General features: G+C 39.0%; 1 protein-coding gene across 1 annotated transcript; it reads right to left on the bottom strand.

The window, feature by feature from the left end:
* Positions 1-9: 9 nt before the first annotated feature.
* On the bottom strand, positions 10-13,952 carry LOC131790850 (dipeptidase 1-like). The gene is made up of 10 exons (XM_059108100.2): positions 13,708-13,952; positions 6,732-6,861; positions 5,833-6,116; positions 5,061-5,124; positions 3,033-3,132; positions 2,606-2,685; positions 2,266-2,383; positions 1,896-1,971; positions 1,159-1,294; positions 10-514 (listed from the first exon to the last, which is right to left on the bottom strand). The coding sequence occupies exons 1-10, from the start codon at positions 13,869-13,871 to the stop codon at positions 365-367; spliced, it is 1,302 nt and encodes a 433-aa protein (XP_058964083.1). The 5' UTR covers positions 13,872-13,952; the 3' UTR covers positions 10-364.
* Positions 13,953-13,970: the final 18 nt, after the last annotated feature.

The raw sequence follows: 13,970 nt of genomic DNA, 5'->3' as shown, positions 1-13,970 counted from the left end.
TAAAGTATTCTTACTCGTGTGACGTTGAAGTACTTTGACGGATAGACCCTAAGAAACTTGTGTATAGCTTGGAAGAAAAACGGCCTCATTTTTTCTTTATTTATCACAGTAAAACTAACAAAGGACAAGATCATTTAAGGCTGATGAAGGAACCAATTCATCATTGCAGAAACCCTCACCATAATTACGTTTGATTTGTCATCATTACAGAAACCTCCAATATAGTTGCGTTTGATTTGTCGATTCTATAGTTACGTTATAAAAATGTATTGAGTCCTTCGTTTGGTTTTGTGTCATACAACCAAACAAGCTTCTTTCACTAAACTGCAAATCCAATCAGGTCTTAACTTTGCCAGGAAGACCATCAGATTACCAAAGGTACTGCTGTGATTGTTCTGTTGTATTTTGGAACCCAACCTGTCAAACCGCCTCCGTAATTCGGTCTGCAAGTTACATTGGTGAAGAATCGATACTCGTCGTATGGAGGTCGTTCCTTCTGTAGTTTTTTGGCAACCTAGAACAAAACCAGAAAATACTACCGACTCTCAGATATACAACCTCTTAATTGATATTCATGACGAAGGAAAAGCCACACAATTAATTACATCCAGTCAAATTTTGTGGAGTTTCTACACCAAGATGTTTTATGATCATGTCTAGCATATTAACGCCATGCTGTTAACTTGAATCACTATTGGCTATTGGTTCTCATTTTCCTTATTTTCATCTCAACTTTTCACATATTATTTCCAGTAAAATCAAAACGATAACATTAACGAACGTGATTGGTTACAATGAGACAGTTATCATGTCATGACTGTGTTAATTGTGCTGTGCGCGTTATTTACGCGCAGGGTTATCCCTGCAGGGGAGCAGGGGCCTTTCCCCAACATTTATTATCTGGCGTTTTAAACGTTACTGTGACAATTAAATGAAAGCCCCGTCTAAATCTTGAAAGGAAAGAAAAAAAAAAGCACCTAAGATAAAATATATTGAACCAAACAGGACTTGTTCTAAAATGGGGGAGTAAACTGTCTCAACAGTCTTGTCCAAGATTTTAGCTTTAGCCACACTGATAATCACCTGGCAGCTGAGCTCTCCAGTAAGGCATAAATGTTTTCATCTAATAGTATACTGACTTCATAACGTTCCACTGACCTCTTCAGCTTTTTCAAAAGCCCTGATGAGATTTTCACCAACCACCTTTTTCACCTCTTCTTCAGTATAATTTCGTTTCAAGAGTTCAGCAATAAGATCAGGAAACTTTGATACATCCCCCAGCCCTTTTGGTAAGCTGAAATATATAATCACTTTTTTGGAAAGTACCCTAGACACCGTATATACTCGCACTCTTACCGCTTATTAAACTTAAGGGCGCTTATTCGAGATGGGGCCCTATTAAAATTCTCACCATTTTCGGCAAGTTGTTAGTTTATTTTAAAATAAAACAATAAATAAAAGACGTACCAAAAACAGTTAATTTACAGATTTCAAGCCAGTAAAGAAATACTCCTCTTGTATACTTCAATCAAATTTTTGTTTTTTAGGAACGGAGGTGGCGGGAGTGGCCCTTATTAACTTTTCCAACCTACAGGGCGACGCACTCGAGAAGGTTGGGCACTCGAGGAGAGTTTGTAATTTTTTACCAAGACTTAAACTTAACTGCTTCACTAGCAGAAGAGGAAAAAAACGAAATTTTGAAAGTTTTAACCAAATTTTGTTGACAGTAATCGAAAAAATAAAGTAGTTGTTTTCTTGAATTGGAACATGAGGTACAAGTGCACGTACAGGTTGGTATGTCACCCTGATCACTTGAGGTAATTCCTCAATACTTAGGAATCAAGTAATGCTAAGAAAAAAAAAATGGATAAAAGAAAATAACGTAGGTATCTTACCGAGTTACACCATCATAATCACTTCCAAGGCCCACGTGATCAATTCCTGCGACCTTCTTAATATGATCAATGTGATCTGAAACCAAACAAAAAAGGAACTGCATTTCAATGTCCCCCATCAATTCTGGTTAACAGTTTGCATGGGCATCTGACCTTATTTAAGGTCCAAACAACTGAACCAAGCTGCAATAGCCCGAGAGGCATCCTAACTGGGTGAAAACTGTTAATGACTTCCCCTCTTCCTCCTAGCGAGAAATATGTCCCTGAGGGTCCAAAGATGAAGAGGTACATGAGGGAGAAGGAAGATCGAACATGGCAAAATGAAATTTTCTTGGGTCTTTGCTCTATTTAAACAGTTGACCTGACTCACCTGCCACTTGTTCTAAGGTCGCATTCAATGCAATAGTGCCTTTTTTCGATGAATCGCTCTTGTTGCAATGTATGTAGTCACTGTAAAAGTTCACCATAACCACCCCTCCATTATCAGGCTTTCATGCGAAAAAAAAAAAAGCAGGAAAGAAACATCAGTAAAATAGTTGCTCGAATTTTTCCATCAAACTTTGCTTTAAGTGTTCCCTAACTGAAACAAAATCCTCTACGCTTCCTCTACCCTGAAGAAACGCATCTTCCTCCACATTTTGCTGATTTATATAACAACCATACACTACTGCGATAGCTGAATGGCATAAGCATGAGTACCAATAACTCACCATTCTCTGAAGGACGTAATCTGGAACGTTGCGACCATGCTGACAGTGAATGTCATACGCAGAGGAATGGCTAAATATCACTAAGAATTATATCAAAGGCATTATGTTATGAAACCAAATACATCTCTGACTTTATTGGTTAGTCAAAGCAGTGAGGATTAAAATCTATTAAATCCTACCAAAGTAATTGAAATGTTACCTCTGCTTACAATTTTAGTGCACTTTCTGGGAAATAAATTGCAACAATAAGCAAACTTATCATAATTTGGTTTAAGATTGCATCAATTCCACTCTACTTATTCGCAATAACATGAATAGGGGTAGAAGGAGAAGATTTAGAATCAGACATTGGAGGTTATAAGGTGAAAGAAGGATAACAAACCAAGTCGGAAGGTGGAAAGGAAATTCTTTCTTATCAGCTACATACCAGGGGCTTTGACAGCATCAAGAGTGTCAGTCATTGTCTCAAAGGAAACGTGTGACAGATCAACAAGCATTCCCAGTCGGTTCATCTCAAGTACAACAAGCTGAAATTTAAATTAAGATCTTTATTTAGAAACTAGAGTAATGCGCGTTTTATCGTTGATGACAAATCCTGTAACTTTCGCCTTTCGGAGAGGCGAAAGTTACAGGAGACCAAGTGCGTTACAGTAGACTTACTTGTTGGAAACCATCACCATCTTAGCCCAGCCTGTACTATAGGCTTGCCAAAAGAACAGTCATTTTAAGCTCTTCTTCAAAGAGTTGAAGAAAACAAATTATCATTTTGAATTAAGTGATACGTAGTGTATATTGGTTTTCCAACAAATCGTAACGACACCAAAGTGATCAAAACAGCCAGTAAGAGCAAATATAAACTAATGGCCAGCGACTTATTCAAAATATTCTAACAGTGACCCAATAAGAGCTTCAGGGAAATACAGGAAAAAATGGCTCAAGTACGGGAAAATGTATGTAACAAGGCCGTGATAGGTTTGAGGTCTGCATCTAAATGGTCGCGTGGGTGGCGTTACGTTATCTAGACCACTCACAGACCATAGTAAGGGATCACCAATGCAGACACATTCCAAATCCAATGGAAAATTGTTGTGCGTCCTTAAATCGCTGGGGTGCACCTCATTGTTTCACTCAGTTCAGTTTCAACATTGCTAAGGGCCTATTTACACGGTACGACTTTGTCGCATGCGACAAGCTTACGACAGGCTTACGACACGAATTGTTTCGTGTAAATCAAACCTACAACTCGCTTACGACTCTTAAGTCATGTCGTAGGCCTGTCGTAAGCTTGTCGCATGCGACAAAGTCGTGCCGTGTAAATAGGCCTTAATAGATCTATATAGCGTTACGTAACCCTTGCGACCATGATCGATAAGGATATAAACAGTGGTAGATTTGACAATTGCAAGATACGAAAACATGCTCAAACACTTTATACTGTATATCTTTGTATGACTCGAAGAAAAACAGTAATCGACTGAGTCTACGTACTTTGGAAACTACCGCATCAATCTATGAATCGTAGACCGTTGCTGAATTGCTTTGATTGATGGATATTTTTTTTAAATTAATTTTGAAATCAAAAGTTGCAAAAGAGCCTTCACAGGATTTCAAATCAGTTGCGGCTCTCTCTTACGTGTTCGAAACGTTTTCAAATCGCACAAAACATTTCGGTCACAACTGGTGCAGCCTAGAGTGAAGCAAACAGGACGGCGTCATACATAAGATTCCATGGAAACTGGCAAGGTTAAAATCAGAGAAACAGCAAGAGCGATAAACAAAAAAAAAATGAAACAGACACACGGCATGCTAGAACGCAGACTTCAGCGGTTCTAAGAATACGCTAACGGAACAGGACACGTTTCTGTGTATCATGGCCTTCACCCCTATCGTGGTATCTTCTGAATAAAAACCTTTTTTTTCATCCTAGAGAACCCAAACATTTCTTAAAATGCTGGTTCAAAATAATGATGATGTGAGAGAAAATTCTTGCTCGTGCGTTGGGAAAGTTGAACGAGCGGCAACTTACACTCGAACACAGATTTAATGAGGGAAATTTTGTAGTTGGACATTTCTACAAAACTAAGAGCAATGAAATAAACAACGGCTTTATTTTTGTTGTTTGAGTCGTTGAGTTCAGAAAACGAAGAAGCCACTGATTTCGTTTTTTCAGCAATCGGAAGAACTTAAACCTTATTTTCTTCACCTCGAGTCGTTGTTTCAACGTTTCCACTTATTCCTTGGTCTTTGTTCGATTGCCATGCGAGAATTGCATCAGAATATTAAAAAACAAGCACAACTTTACACAGTCATACAATTTCATACAGTCTATTAGCTCTGAGGCCACTTCAACTTTTCTAAAGCACTCTTAATGTTACCAGAAGACAATCTCAGCATAGCGCCATGTAACATAGTGCTGTGTGGAAACCATTTGCATGTTTATAATTATAATATTTACCTTTCCAAAGTCTGTAAGACCATTATGGATCTCTCCTGAAAGTTTGTCTGTCCACCCATCAGCCCTGAAGTAACGACAAGACCAAGAAACTGAGCGAAGAGGATAGCTTCACTCTATAGACTTCTTAATATAGTTAGAAGCACAGACCCTACAATTTGTCTCTTTCATTAAATTCTCTGTAGAACCTTTCCTTCGTCTTTATAGAGGACATTTTTTTCTGCCCATGATCCATTAAAAAGACTCCCAACATCTGATTCACAAAGACGTACAAATGAATATTATAAAATAGTTGTCTAATCTAATTCAATTGCGTAAGCGTGCTTCATATTCCTATTGTGCACACTCATGACGTCAGCAAACAAATCCCTTGAGAAAAAATTTTCCATTGGGTTGAAATGTTATAAAACAATTGGTTCATACGTCAGCTGTGCGTTCATCGAGATATGAAGCACTTGCGAAGTTTGGAGAGCGCGAAAGATGCGTAAGAGTTGCTCTCGGCCTCGAGCAATTCTAGCTTCTTGACCAATTGTTAACTTAATTGAGAAGGACATTAATTATAGTGCTTGAAATATGTGAACATCAAAGAAGAGTTGGCAGGCACATTTTGTTCTTATAGTTCAGTTCCTGCACAATACTTCATCAATTATTGTGCAACTAGATCTTCAAGTAATTCAATCATGTTGTACTGCTTTCTTCTAAACATGGAACAAAAGCTGATACTAAAGAATTTGCTTGATTTTTTCTAGAATATTGAAAAAAGGAGGCATCTTACCATGCAGTGTTGCAGGAATGAGTCAGCGTCATATATCTAACTCCAAGATTATAAAACATTCGTAAAGTGGCTAGGCTCGAGTCAATCATGTGACCACCCTCTAGGCCAATCAGAGATCCAATCTTGTTATTCTTCTTTGCATCTCTAATACCCTGCGCTGTCTTCACAAATACCAGGTCATTTGAATACTTGTTAATTAGTCGATGAATGACAGACACTTGTTCCAGGCCAATTCTCACGGCATCTTTCAGTCGTACATCACATGATGACCAGGCTGCCCAAAACTGTATACGACAAGTGAAAATCGTAGGTTAAGGATTACGTGAGCAGTATGATATCAATTTTGTGTTAGGGTACCCACTTGCATTAGAATCTGGTACCCACCTTCGAGACACTTCCCAGGACGGAATATTGTGATTTTATAAAAACACAAGCGTAAATTAAGGCATTGTTAGCAATGACTTTTCAGTTAAAAGCACATGTGTAAATTAAGGCAATGTAGGCAATTGCTTTTCATATGTGTTTGCAAGTTGATAAGCATACTACAAGTTAAGCAATAAAGTTAAACATACTGAAAACAACTAAAAAAACCATTCTGAAGCAATAAGATTCTTTTGTCCACAACAAACCACATGCGCCATTTTGAATGCAAATTCTATCTGCACAGCGTGACAATTCATTGCCACGCCCATCCTCTGTATAAAGACTTGTCATTTGTTGGTTTGCTCTTGTTTGATTTTTGATATGCCATTGTAATCATATTCCATCACTTCCAAGTCTGCCAGGCAGAAATAGAAATGATAGCTTAGGCTCTAAATAAGGAAGTTTCTCCCTAAATGCAGCATTGCTAAATAACCCAATCACACAGAGGCTGTATTTAAATAGCATTTTAGTATTACCTGACTGCCAACTTTTCCTTTTCTTAGTCGGGGTATATCTGTATGCCATCCTGACTCATCCGTGTCAAAAGTCAGATTTTCAAACCTGTTCTTGTACTTCATACGGATCTGATAAGGAATATCATTGTGTCTGCAAAGAAACTGGCCTGAATTAAATCGTGGCTCGGTCAAAAATGTATTTGAGAAAAAAGAGGGAAAGAAAAAACAAAGTAAATGCAAATTGCAAACGAAAAGATCACAAACCTGCAAAAAATTTGAAAGGAAAACATCGATTGGAAAATGACTTTTAAGGCTTCGAAAACTGTATCTCATTATCACAGGCCTAAGCATCGATAGGGAATGCTCTTGCGCGTTTTACATTTCTCTGGAGGGCGGGAGATCCTGATAAATTAACGATTTCCAAGATCATTTGAGCGAGTTTACAAAACTACAATCGAATCTATATTACCCTGTATCAAGCGGCCGGTTTTCAAATTCCCGGAATTTATTCCCTTCAATTAATGTAAGTTTCCCTTTACTGAGTCCCAGCGGCCTGTTTGTATTGTCCTCCACCTGTATTGAACAGTCCTGCACTTAGAGCGGGACCACTCAAATGAAACTAAAGGATAATTTTTTTCAAGTAAAATTCACTCTATATTTTTCTCTCGGAATCAATGTTCGTAGTATTTTGGATCGAGTTTTCGTACATTGAGTGGCCAAATATGGCACAAAATGACGTTTCACCGTTTCTCTGCAATATCCCAAATATGTGGTATCTGCTTTACGCGGTCAACCTCAAGTGGTCCAAATTTTGTGGTGGTCGCATCAAACTAACATGTTTTAACCAAACTTTCGTTAACAAAGAAATACGCGAATCCTACACACAAATGAATTGAATAAACCCCTCTTTCGGAGTTTTTTTTTATTGAGTTTCAGTAATACATCATAGCATTTCCGATGTTAGTGTAGTATCAGTAGGCTTTTCTACTAGAAGGTGAATCTGCATTTAGAACAAGTACACTTTGCCTGACCACAGATCAGTTCCCGAAGTAATTCTATCTAGACATGTATTTAATACATGACAGTTTTATGCTTAAAAAGACCTAATTTCTGGTTCCTAGAATTTGGGAACACTTCTTTTACGCGACTTGTTGACTGATCGATAACATCTTCAAACAAAATGCGCTGTCGAAGAATTATGAAATGAAATACTGAAACCAGACACAAAGTGGAAAAAGACTCATATAATTAAACCTATGATAGACGCCAATTTAAGACACACGGGGGGGTGTTTTGTCAACAAAACGCTTCGAAAATATTATTCTTATAAGTAAATGGTTAAAACTATTTTAGTCAAGTTTATGCACTATCTTGTGTTCGACTTCAGTGCAGCCTTTTGTGATCCTCTTTGGATTAAACAAATAAAAGTTAATATGAAAGTCTCCATTATCAGAAACGTGGTTGTATTTGTTCTTGTAATTGCCAGACTGGTCAATCTATCTAGACAGTGCGAAGTGTTCTGTTCGCAACACGTGCGTAAACCAGGCAGTGGGCGCACTCCGATTCCGTTGCATCAGTAGTGGTAACGTTACTTTTATTGTGGCGGTGAAATCGGTAGAAATCAGTAGATTTTGAAGGAATATTCCGCAAAAGTTAGGCCGTTCTTTTTTCTTTTCACCATAGGCTAATGTAATTTGATTTATTCTGACTGTGTGTAGTTATGATTCACATGTGTCACGTATTCACCGGTTCTTGGGAACAAACGCGATCACTGTTTTTAGTATGTATTTTGAGACCGGTTTTCAAGAAGGTCAAATTTGATGTACGTCGTAGTTGGAAGCCTTTCAAAGGTAAAGATGGCCGCTTTGATCCATCTGCAACAGCTCCAACCAAACGCTCTCAAACGCACTTCAACAGTACTCGTGTTTTATGCATTTTAAGTGCTAGTGTTTGAGACCGGTTATGGCTGCGAAAACGCGTTATTGTAGGGACATTACAATATTTCTAAGTGATTGGTTCCGAGAGCGGGCAGTGGTTCTCCGAAAAAATGTTTCGAAGTTTTCTTGGAAGTCTTTTAAATCACCTTTTAATATCATTAAGCAAATAAATATGTTTTGATGAAACCTCTCTCTTTCATTTGCGTTACCCTTGTTTTCTCTACCATCTACTCGCTCATAAATTGTTCCATTTATGGAGAATCTTGTATGTGAGAATCAGTAATTACAGCCCTTTATCGTTCAGGTTGTTTTCGCAGCCATTTGTCAGGTTTTAGAAAAAAATACAAATATTATTCACCAGCCAAGGTCGGTCCGTATTGGGAAAAACTGTGCCCTCTGTCTTGTGTACCAAGGCCTCGGGCACAGTTTTTCCCAATACGGACCTCCATTCTGGCGAATAACATATATTTCCAGCCCTGAGAGGAGCCGTAACAACACACTAGTGTGGTGGTCGAGGGCTTCCACTCAAAATTTTACAATTTTTCAAAGATCAAAAAAAATAAAAGAAAAAATAAATCAAAACTGAAAGTAAAATGGAACGTGACTGCAAAACAAAAGAAAAAGAACGATTGAAAGTAAAATGAAGTAGCAAGCAAATTTAAAAGCAAAAGTAATTGCATTATCAAAGTAAAAATCATTCCAAAATTAAACTGAAATCCAAGGGCAATTCACGTCGAAATAAAGAATAAACTCAATATCAAATCAAAACAAAAGTCCAAGTGAATATCGCTGTGGCTGAGGGCTGTCACTACCATGATACTGTGCGGGCGTGATTGTAGGTCCCATCGTGCGTTGTGTCCATATACTCAAGTTGTGAAGTAGTTTTGATCTTGAGTGATTTAGAAGAGTTTTTTAGTATTTCGATGTCAGATTTCAGAGAGGCCTTGTGGAAAAATAATGCCGATCTTAAAGAGGCTTTGCTAAAATATGTCGGGCGAGGATTACAAAGATGAGAGATGTTAGATTTCCTCACTCGTGACTTTCCGCGTGGAGTCTAAGGATGCTTGATAGAAGGCTTCGTCATTTGGACATATTTTTCAACGATGGTGCTGTTATGAAGGCATTTGAAACTGAACCAAACGGGCCTGGAAAGCTATTGGGATACCACGCATACCACGCATCATTATTAAATCTTTAAATCTTTGAAAAATTGTAAAATTTTGAGTGGCAGCCCTCGGCTACCATACACGTGTGTTGATATAGCCAATCAGCTGCTGACACGTCACTGTGAACGGTCAGGTCATGTCAACGGACAAGTCGATGAATGAATAGCTTCTTAATGTCACGATTAAGCTCACGATTCTTAATACAAGTTGTTTGTCGGAGCTTTCTCGAATTAGGGCGGCTAAAACACTAAAAAATCCGTATCGCTGACAGACAGTGAGGTTCAAACTTTTCTAGAAGGGGAAGAAAGCCAACATACTAAAAGACTAGACCCTGTGAGCAGGGTAACTGGGATACCTGGATGGTACTGGATCCTTGGAATCAAGTGTAGTGATACTACGGGTGTCGGACTAGTATACTGAAATAGTGCGCTCAAGTCTGGCCAAGGGCATACACCTATTTCAAAACATAGGCATGCTATGCATGCAAGAGTTCCTTTTTTGTAGGGTGGGTGGATTACTTGAAACATTGTGAGTGATGTCTACATTCTTACAAAAGGCGAGAAGAATATTAAAGTGGGAAAGAACGAAAATGTCGAATTTCCTCACTCACAGGTATTTTGTGGTAGATTATGTGTGTTTTGCGAATAAATGTAACCAAAAATAAACTGTATTGGTGCCACGGATACCTGTTAGTACAAAATGCAAACAGCAGACTGCAGACCGGATACAAAATATAGACTGCAGACTGCAGAGTGGGTACAAAATGCAGACTAAGAATCTGAAGAGTTTTTACGTCTGGTATATAATAACATGTCATCTTACAGCTTACCGAGCGTCACGCAATCGCTTTTCTGCAATCCGCCTTCACGATTATTTGCACTATTGTGGAATATTCCTGGCCCATTTCTTGATGAAATTCGATCGCAATATTATTTCAAGGCTTCGATATAGTCTTCTTACTTTGCGCGCGAGTTGGTTGGTGTGATGTCTGTACAGATTTTATCAACGTAATAAAAGTAGACAATGTGAACAACAGTGATGGTAAAGCAAGCTTAAAACGGCAGAAATCGCCAGAAAATACAACGGATACACAGGGTATGAGTAAGTTTTATTGATTTTAAGAGAAAAATGTTCATATTTCGAAATATGTATCGTTGTAAATAGACCATACTTCGTTCCCTGTACTATTCCTTATAACGTGCAGTTCCTCTCGTAACTTAACACCGAGTCACACAACGCGTGACGCGTTCATGAATTAATCGTTGGCTTTTTCTCAAGAAGTGAGCTTGGGCCGCTTGTGACAAGACAATTGCGTAAACAATATTTAACATAACAAAATTATACACAAAAAAACACAGGGTTTTGGATCACGTATTTATTAAAAAAGAATATCCATATAACTACAATGAAAACAAACATGAGATTCACCTTTCTGATCGTGAAATTAATACCATTCGTACTGTTATCGTAGCTACGTTCTTTGCCATCAAGTGAATCCAACATGTCGTCTTTCTTCAAAAGCAGTTTGCATTCCATATAGTTATGTTCTTCAGTCTCACGGTAGTAGCGTTGTTCAATAGATTGCATAGAGTATATGCAGTTTGGTTTCAGATGTCAGATTTTGCTTTTTACAACAAGTGAACGTTTTTCAACTAAGACATTAGCATACTTAGCATACAAGGCATTCAAGGCTTTCATGGCTTTCAAGCGTTCGCGACTCAATCCGTTTCAAAATTACCGCTCAATAACATCTTTCAGTGTGGATTAGCCGCGATTAATACGACTTGCATATGCGTCTGTAAGTATTTTGCGCGTTTGCGATATAGTGCTCCAGGAGATCGCAATCCAAATACGTTGAAATACAAAACAACTGACCAAAGAGCTTTATAAGCAAAATCTCGTGTTCGTCATGTGACCCGGCCCTGTCTGTGTATGACAACGTCAATCATCATCAAGATGACACGCGTGATCACCATGTGAACACCTCATTGGATCACAGTTAGTCGTCATGGTATGGCGTTGAGGGATAACACGCGTGATCAGTATGTGAACACCTCATTGGATCACAGTTAGTCGTCATGGTGTTGAGGGCCCAATGACCTCTGGGTACTATTGCGCAATTTTTCCATTTTGTGGCGGAGGAAAAAAAAAAAAAAAAAGACGACAAAAAAACAAAGGCATTTTATGACTGGGCTACCACAGGTATCCCAGTAAAAAACCGAAAGTTACGTATTCAGTGGCTTTGGTGTTAGCATTTCTCTCGGCTGAGAATGAAAATCGGCAACTGGAAGATTTGCCACTAGCTGATTTTGGCCGTTTACCTGAAAGACTTCTTCTGTCGGTAAGGACAAAGTCAATAAACGAGACTTTTGTAAATTGAAAATTACGACCATTGTTGTTTTTGTAATCATGAGTCAACGGATTTTTCCATTTGGGAGTTAGCGCCAACGTACTCTACGATTGTTACTCGGAATTTGTCGATTCATTTATTTTCATTTATAAATGTAGTCGGCTATTGTGTTTATATGATAAACAAAATAATACATGGTTGCTTGTGGATATGGAATTTCCCTTCTCGTGTTCCACTTGACATCTCACTCGTTCACTGCGCTACACTCGAAGAGAAATTCCATATCTACGCACGCTCGTGTATTATTCTTTATATCTCGCCTCCTGAAACCGCAAACCAATGGGACAATGGACCTCTAGCGTCAATGACAATGGATCGAGATTTCCCAGGAAAAGTATCGCATTGCAGACACAGTTTTTTAGTTATCTCGATTGCTCAGTGGAGCGTTGAGGAGGACGACACAATATTGGGCAAAGTTGCAAAGGCAAAGGAAAAACCCGCGGCAAAAAAGGAAAAGCCGGAGAATGCCGGTGCCGAGAAGCAAGACAACGAATCGACAGGAAGGAATACTTATTCAGCAATAAGGAATACCCTTACTGCTGAAGTGAGTTCCCAAGCTAAGGTTTTTTTTTTGTAGTTTTAAAATTACGATTCGAAGCTCTCTTCTTGACAGAATGGTAACCCTCCCTTCCGTTTCACCTTAAAGGAGGCGGGGAAGGATGCCTCCTAAGAGCGAATTCGTCGCGGAGGAATCACAGGAGCCGCGCAGGCCCGTCAACACTTTTTAACTTTCAAATGAAAGGCAACAGACGGTGAATCCCCCTTATTTTTCCCGTATATTCACGCTATTCTGGCTGCCAGAGATATTCACTCGACCAACAGGATGCAAATTACTTACTTTTCTTTTACGACCACGATGCAACGCAATCAGAGTGCGCACACCGCCTGTCCGTAAATGGCTCGAGTGCTAACCGCGACTCTCTTCACGCGTGATACAATTGTAACAGGAAACGTCTACCGCATGCCAGTTGTATGAGAATTCTCCGCGGGAGTTTTAGGTAAAGAATTACTTGGACCCTGTCGAAAGACTACAAGATTTTCCTCTTCGGCTACAAAAATTATTTCACTTCTCTCGCGGAGGCGATTTACGTTGTCGTTTGTATGTATGCCGTGGAAACGCATCGTATCGGTTTAAGAAAGCATTTTTGAATCGTAAATAACGAAGAGGCTGCATCCACTCATCAGAATAAATATTCCCGGAGAAACTTAATTTCGATTTCGTTGCCAGCAACTGCTATTCACGGTACTTGTCTAATTCAAAACGGATTGTCAGTGCTAGGTGGTATCTCAACTGAAAGCGCGCGCGCGTTCGATAGGTGATCCGCCTTTCATCGCTTGAGCCAACACTCGAGCCCCAGATTAGACAATATATCGTAATTTGCTGGTTCTTAACCTTATTTCCATTACACAAAACGCATTTTGGCTTTAGACTGAGTCAAACACAAATGTTAGGTCTTTCAAAGCTACATACATGACTAACTCACCCATCCACTAAAGGTGTTTCATCAAGGATCTTATTGGCCGTAGCAAGGTAATCCACAGCCGCACGACGGCTACGATCACGAGTGGCTGGAACACAGCTAACAACAAAAGCAAAGCTGAACAGGAAACATAATGAATAGAGCCGTTCACAGCCCATTTTGCTCATTAACTCTAACCACGATCAATTCAGAGACAAACTCTTTGAACAAACCTGTGCAAAGCGCACTTTGTAATTGAATCCTCTATTTATGCTTCTAAACAATAG

This window comes from Pocillopora verrucosa, chromosome 3 (assembly GCF_036669915.1).
Source record: "Pocillopora verrucosa isolate sample1 chromosome 3, ASM3666991v2, whole genome shotgun sequence".
Classification (NCBI taxonomy): domain Eukaryota; kingdom Metazoa; phylum Cnidaria; class Anthozoa; order Scleractinia; family Pocilloporidae; genus Pocillopora; species Pocillopora verrucosa.
The sequence above is the reverse complement of the archived record's forward strand: the minus strand, read 5'-3'. Positions and strand labels throughout refer to the sequence as shown.

Coding starts and splice junctions, on each gene's coding strand:
- LOC131790850 (XM_059108100.2), bottom strand. CDS start 13,871: ATGAGCAAAATGGGCTGTGAACGGCTCTATTCATTATGTTTCCTGTTC. Junction 6,862..13,707: donor GAAACACCTTTAGTGGATGG/GTGAGTTAGTCA, acceptor GTTTCTTTGCAG/ACACAATGATATTCCTTATC. Junction 2,686..3,032: donor TGATGCTGTCAAAGCCCCTG/GTATGTAGCTGA, acceptor TATAATTCTTAG/TGATATTTAGCCATTCCTCT.